The sequence below is a fragment of the Nestor notabilis genome, unplaced genomic scaffold, assembly GCF_000696875.1.
Source record: "Nestor notabilis isolate BGI_N333 unplaced genomic scaffold, ASM69687v1 scaffold17265, whole genome shotgun sequence".
NCBI classification, from domain to species: domain Eukaryota; kingdom Metazoa; phylum Chordata; class Aves; order Psittaciformes; family Psittacidae; genus Nestor; species Nestor notabilis.
This window is the reverse complement of record NW_009930794.1, coordinates 1-6,773: the sequence shown is the minus strand read 5'-3', so window position 1 is coordinate 6,773 and position 6,773 is coordinate 1. Positions and strand designations below refer to the sequence as shown.

Sequence of the window (6,773 nt, the reverse complement as noted above, 5' to 3'; positions counted from 1 at the left end):
TCCTGCTGAGTTCCCACTCTTTGGCTTACCTCGTTATCAGATTCCACCAGAACTTGGTCATATTCACTAAGTGCTACTAAAAACATGATGGAAGTCACATTTTCAAAGCAATGGATCCACTTCCTTCGTTCTGATCTTTGCCCTCCAACATCCACCATTCTAAGGAAGAGAAACACACATGGTAGCACAGAAGTGGCTGCAGTTCTCTATCTGAACACAAAGGAGCAGCGTATGATGAGGAGCAACGTGGCTCTTTGCCACTCAATTTAACCTGGCATGGGGATGGAAGATGTGCTTGCTCACAAAACCATCAGGTTTACAAACTACCCTGCTCCAGAAATACCTCCTACTGACAGGATGGCCACACTTAAGCCACCAAATGCCACCTAGTGCTGCAGCAGCACAGGCAGTGAGATTTGGTGTCATCCTGAGAGCACGAGGAGGGCACAGAAAACCACCCCATGAGGATTTCTGCACAACAAGTGGTCTCTTTTTGAAGGAGAAATAACTGGTCAAGGTTGTTTGAGCTCAGCATTCTTAAAGCAAACACATTTCCCTCCCAGAGCAAGCCTTCTCCCATCCCATCCGTGGCTTAAGCTCCCACCAGTTCACTCCTCACACACAACATAATCCCTCCCAAGATCCCTGCAAGATGGTTTGTTGGGCTTTAAGTGTCACTGATTCTGTTTCACAGCTCGGAGCTTTCCCTCCCTCAGGATAACATGTTACTCCATCCCCACTGCAGCAGCAGCCTTCAGCTGATGCTTCAGCACATCGCAGCACACACATCCACTCAAGCACGGGGCCACTCTAAAGCAATCCTGAAGCCATCTCCCTCCTCTCCGAGTTCAGCTGTAACATGAATACACCTTCAGTACCTGAAGATAATATTCTCTAGGTCAAAGGGGTACTCTATGATCCCAGTTGTAGGAACTCGAACCCGTAGCACATCTTGCTGAGTTGGTAGATATCCCGGGGTAGCGATACGATCCACGTCGCTGAGATAGCTACAGGAAGGGAAAGACAAACTGCCTGAGGTTGCAGCACAGACAGACACACATTTAAACCCCTTTAGGCTTTCCCTGGCTCAACAAGAAAAGCAAAAGTCACCTGCACCACTTCAAATATGGGAATAAATCTTTGGGGAACAGTAATTCACCAGCCATCTGCTTCGGGGAGAAACAGGTACAGCAAGGACAGCAGAGGAGTGTGGCAGACAAGCTTCACAGAGAGAAAGCTGAAGTTCAGGGATGTTTATGGTTCAGATTAAGCCTCAGCTGAGGTTTTCTATTTAGTAACAAGCAAACCTATGTCACCTGTCAAACCAGACACCAGTAAGTTACATTAAGTTACAGACCAAAGGACAAACCTGAAGAGAGAGAGCAACGCTTCTGCTGCCTAAGTGCCAGGGCCAGACTAGATGGTGTAAGGTAGAGAGATTCAAGCCTCAGGTAGATCCAGAAGGAGATGTGTCAACAACTGTCTTTATCACCCCCCACAACCCCTCTGACCCTCAGGAAAAGGAGGAAATGGTGAGGAATTTCCAGATCTAAATCTACGCCCAAAACAAACACAGCTTCTGCAGTGCAGCTCTTTGTCCTGTGGAGCCAGATTCAAACAAGTTCCCAGGTTCTGCTCCCACTGCTCTTTCAGCTTAGCTTTTCCTAAGGATAGTTCTGGCTGATGGAGGCAAAGTGCCTCTCATGTGCCCACAGCTTTTATCCCAATCCGTGTGGCCAGCAGAGGCTGTGCAGCCTGTCTAAACCACCAGCAAGACTCACCCACCTCAGGGAGAAAGAGAGGAGGTACTTTAAATAACACAGGGAAACCCACAGCAGTATTCCTGCCCTCTGGAACCAACTCTAGGCTTCCCTTAAACAACTGGACAGGTATTATTTGTTAGAGCATCACTCCTATCTACCCGTGAGCAGGTACTTACTATTTAGCTGAGTCAGAAAGCTGATATTCTCTTCTCCTGTCATAACACTCTTGGATTCCAGGGTCATTCCACAATGTTTTAATTGCACTTACATATGGCTGCTCAAATGTCATGACCTTTTCTACATCCACTTCCCGGATCAGCACTGCATTGGCCTGGAGAATGAAGAGGGAAGACAGAGAGAGAAGGAGAAGTTCAAAAGGGGGTGTAGTCAGGGGTCCGAAGCAGGAGTATTGTTCACAGAGAGGCCAAAATGGCCTAAAAAGCAGTCGTTGAGCACAAAACATCTATAGGAAAGACTGCCCAGAGGTTGAGACTGCCATGCAGGAGGACACAAGGGAACAGGAACTTTGGAGTCAAGCCCTGGAATCCCCAGTGCCTAAAGACCTGTGCAAAACCTGGGAGCAACTTACCTTGTTCTGCTCGTATTTGTACAGAATCTTCAGGGTTTCCATGGCCCTGATCATAGACTGCATGGCAGTGAAGATGTTCTGGTACACCAGCTTGGTGAAGCCTTTTTTGTCCTCTTCAGAGTAGCCTGAGCCATGAATGATACGCATCTGCTTAATGAACGTGCTCTTTCCACTCTCCCCAGTGCCTACAAGACACAACAGAGAGAGTTAAGAGCCATCAGGAGCAAGGTTTGCTGAGGAAGTGAGCATCTAACACCCATCCCATCACCCCTCCAAAGCTCCTTAGTGCTCTACCCGAGCACACATGGCTTCCGGGCACTGTTTGAGCTGCTTTCCAGGATGCTCCAGGCCACCCTGGCTGCTCCTGCTCGTCCCCACCACAAAGCTCAGAGCACAGGAAGACATCTTGTCCTTCCGAGCAGCCTTCACGAGCAGCTCTGGTTCTTCTTCCACCTCTCACGTTACAGCTCCTCCCACCCGCTCTGCGTCAAAAGGCCCTGGTCCGTCACACCTGACCTATTCCCAGATACTCCAGTAAGATGCTCTAATCCCAGCAGCACGCTCCAGTTGGTGGTACTGCCCATGGGGAGGGCCAGGGGAAGCCCATTTCGCTGTGCTTTGGCACAAAAGGCTCTGATCTTAAGAGAAAACGTGGCTGGACACAACCGGAATAAATCAGCTCGGAAGGAGCTCAAGAAGCAACTGGATTCTCCAGGTGATGTGAGCAACCACGGCAGGAGATGTGCTCAGCAAACAGGATGTTTGGGCTGAAATGGGGCAAGGGACCTCCAACGGTGCTTGTGGGCTCTGGGTATTATAGAGTTAACAAGGAAGGTGCTGCTCGAAGCTCTCTGCACTGGGTCTTGAGCCCTTGGAGGCTGCAGGCTGCTCACCAGGGGTCTGCTGCCTCAGGGACCCCAGGGCTTAGAGCACACAGCACCTTCAGCCTGGCCCTGTCAGCTGCTTCCTGTACACTCAGCCAGGCAGGTCCTCCCACTCCTACATTTATGGCCTCAGAGAAGTGTTGCTGAACACGTGAAGGCCAACAGAGGAGATAAAGAGATAGTGGGGAACTTTCTAACACTGTAAGTAAGAGAGAAGACCGTGAGCAGGTCAAGTATCGATGCTGATACACGGCCTGGTTAGATTCGTCATTCCAGAGAGACCTTAGAGCAGCTCCAGTGCCTAAAGGGGCTCCAGGAAACCTGGAAAGGGGTTTTGGACAAGGGATGGAGGGACAGGACAAGGGGAATGGCTTTAACCTGCCAGAGGGGAGATTGAGATGAGCTCTGAGGCAGAAGCTCTTCCCTGTGAGGGTGCTGAGGCGCTGGCACAGGGTGCCCAGAGAAGCTGTGGCTGCCCCATCCCTGGCAGTGTTCAAGGCCAGGTTGGACACAGGGGCTTGGAGCAACCTGCTCTAGTGGAAGGTGTCCCTGCCCGGGGCAGGGGGTTGGAGCTGGAGGAAGGTCCCTTCAACCCAACCCCGGCTGGGATTCTGGGATTCCAGCAGTGTTATGGAACAGCCCAGCAACTGCCACCTCATATACACCAGCACCTTTTGTGAGGGGACACACAGGTCAGGTCTTGGTATCACTGCAGCCCTCCACGCTTCACCCACAGCCAGCAGCTTAAACATCTACCTCTGATGCTTCTCTCAAGCACTTTTACTCCATCTTCTAAAACTTTGCTATCAATACACAGAATATATCTACAAAAAACCCTCTTTCTTAGAGTGGCCCAACTCACTGAGAGCAAAATCTAAAACCTATCACATAAGCAACAAGTCCTGGCACCACCAGGTATCCTCACATCAGGGACACGCTGTGTTAAGCCAGGATCTCATTCATCACACTCCACAGTTACTACTCACAGGTAGATTCTCAGTTACTCCTGTTTGTAGTGCCAGGCTAAAAGGCAAACAAATAAATATGCTCACACAAAAGCAGGGAGCACAGAAGCAGCACGTTTAAACCAAACAAGCTCCCCCCCATAGCCGAGAGTGACAGACTCACATCAGCACGGATAGGAATTAACATTAGAAACACCATTAACAGGCAGCAAAGGCTCTCAAACAGAAAGCTATCCCATAATATGGGAGGTGGGGGGGGAAATGGAAACTGAAATCTTTTGTGGTTTCTCTCACTGTGGTGAGAAATGCTTCCTCGTTGCTTACCACAGCGACCAAAAGTGAGGCAGGGAAGAAAAGGACCGTGCTTCAAAGCAGTCTGATACCAGAACCCTGAGAGAGCACCCTCAGCACCAGAGCTCACTCACAGATTCTCCTGTTACTCCACCAGCACCCATCTTTTGGGTTGGCTTTTTTTGCTGAAAGGTGCTTTCTGCTTTCCCCCCCCTCCCCCCTGAGATTTCGAGGAGCACAATAACCTCATTTCATCTGCTAACGTCGAGGCAACGTGAATTCCCTTCCTCAGCTGTCAAAGGGTGAAAGCAACAGCTCACCCCGAGGTTGGGAACAACCTGAGGCCCTCACAGGCACTTGCAGTCAACGTGCTGAACCCCAAGGAAAAGATACTCCCCCCTCCCCACCCAGTACAAAGAGGAACAACCACCTTATAGCAGAGGGCAACGTCCAACACCTGGAAATCAGAGTTCTTACTCCCTGGTGCATCATCCATTCCCACTGTTGTTCCTCACCCCAATGTCCTGGTTTAGGCTTCAACCAACAAACTTGTCACTGAATGAAGTGACAAGGAAAATGAATGAAGTTTCTGGGAGGCAGAAATTCCCTCCAGACACACACTCTGGAATCTGGAGGGTTTGGGAGAGGCCTCTCACTAACACCATCGCTAACAGTGGTGGATGGAAGAGCTCCACGTAATAGCAAGAAAGAAACCCCTGGAAGCAGAGTTACGTCAAGGAGGGAGAACACTCACTACCTGCCAGGAGTGAAGGTGGGAATTGTGCTGTCTCCAGTGCAAAGCACCCAGCAGACACATCCTAGAACCAGGAATGCTGCTCATTCAATATTAACCACCTCCTATAAAGCTTTTGTTCTGCAAATCTGCTGCTGAATCGCACCGAGCTGCATCCTTCAGAAGAGCAGAAAGATTTCTTGAGCAATTGGGATCATTCCTAAAGTGAAATCTTGAGATCCAGTGGGATCTTCTTAACCCAGATCTATCCTATAGTGCCAACCTATTTTGAAACGGCTGCTTCTGTGGGACTGCTTTCAGGAAGCAGGAGACACATGTAAGACATGTACAGGATGTCTTCCAAAAGCTGCCCCAGCAGCTTTGGAGAGCGCAAAGATCGAGCCCTGGGTTTTACCCTTCACCTGAAGCACAGCAACACGTTAACCACCAAGGATGCAGGGGGAGAAGGAAGCTCTGGCCTTCACTTCATTGCCACGACACAGCGATGGCAGCCCTCCAGAGGCAGCCCCAGCCTCCCCTCACTCCTGGGAAGTTGCCTGTTTGTGCTCCCAGGCTCATCCTAATCCTTGCCCTGTACCTCGACGGGCAGCTCGATGCAATGTATCTGCTCCATGTTCCAGCTCTGGATCATGGGGTATTCCAGACACAAAGCAGGACACACACACAAGCAATGATGCATCACAGTAGCCATGAAAACTGAAACACAAGTTCAAATTTGAGGGCTCCCTGGACATCAAACTCGCTGCTGCAGAGGGATGTAAACGCCTCAAATCTTAGCTGGCTGCTCTTGGAACTGAGTCCCCATCCTTGTAAACCTTATCTCAACATGGAACAGTTATTTATGCATCTGCACCACCACACAACACCACTCCATTTCCACATCACACCTACACCCGTATCGCTGCACAGGTGATTTCTACCTCCAAAGAGCACCAGAGCCATTTCCTGCTCAGACCCAGCTCTCCTGTGCTCCCACTGCTTTGTTCCTCTTAGATCCACTACCCCAAGCTCCCAACCCCACCGGCCCTCCCTGGGCAGCACAGGGGGAATTCTGTGCTTTAGGAGCTGGAAGATGATTTTTCCACAGACGTTCACCCAAGGCCTGGGAATTCTTCCTATGGAAATTCTTCCCTGTGAGGGTGCTGAGGAGCTGGCACAGGGTGCCCAGAGAAGCTGGGGCTGCCCCATCCCTGGCAGTGTTCAAGGCCAGGTTGGACACAGGGGCTTGGAGCAACCTGCTCTAGTGGAAGGTGCCCCTGCCTGTGGCAGGGGTTGGAGCTGGAGGAGCTTTAAGGTCCTTTCCATCCCAAACCATTCCACGGATACCGAAAAGCATCAACTCCATCCCTGGATCCTGCCCGCTGACAAAGGCCGGCTCCGGGAAGCGCCTCCTCGAGCCCATTTCCACACACACCCGTGTTCGAGCTGAAACCACTCCCGATCATTGTATCCGTTCATCCTCATCATTCCCCCTCATGTCAAACCCCATTTGGACACAGAAAACGCCGCAAAACCCACACAAAGGGC

General features: G+C 50.6%; 1 protein-coding gene across 2 annotated transcripts in view; it reads right to left on the bottom strand.

Annotated features, from left to right (window-relative positions):
• Positions 1–2,553, bottom strand: part of LOC104406567 (guanine nucleotide-binding protein subunit alpha-11) — a 6,547-nt gene extending 3,994 nt beyond the window's left edge. Inside the window, exons 1-4 of one of the 2 annotated variants that reach the window (XM_010015592.1) lie at positions 2,353–2,553; positions 1,940–2,094; positions 879–1,007; positions 30–159 (exon numbers count right to left, since the gene is read on the bottom strand). In XM_010015592.1, the coding sequence (XP_010013894.1) occupies positions 30–159; positions 879–1,007; positions 1,940–2,094; positions 2,353–2,499 (561 nt within the window). In that variant the 5' untranslated portion in view covers positions 2,500–2,553. The remainder of the gene's footprint in view (positions 1–29; positions 160–878; positions 1,008–1,939; positions 2,095–2,352) is intronic. The other variant, XM_010015591.1, reaches the window with a different exon arrangement.
• Between the last annotated feature and the right edge of the window lie 4,220 nt (positions 2,554–6,773).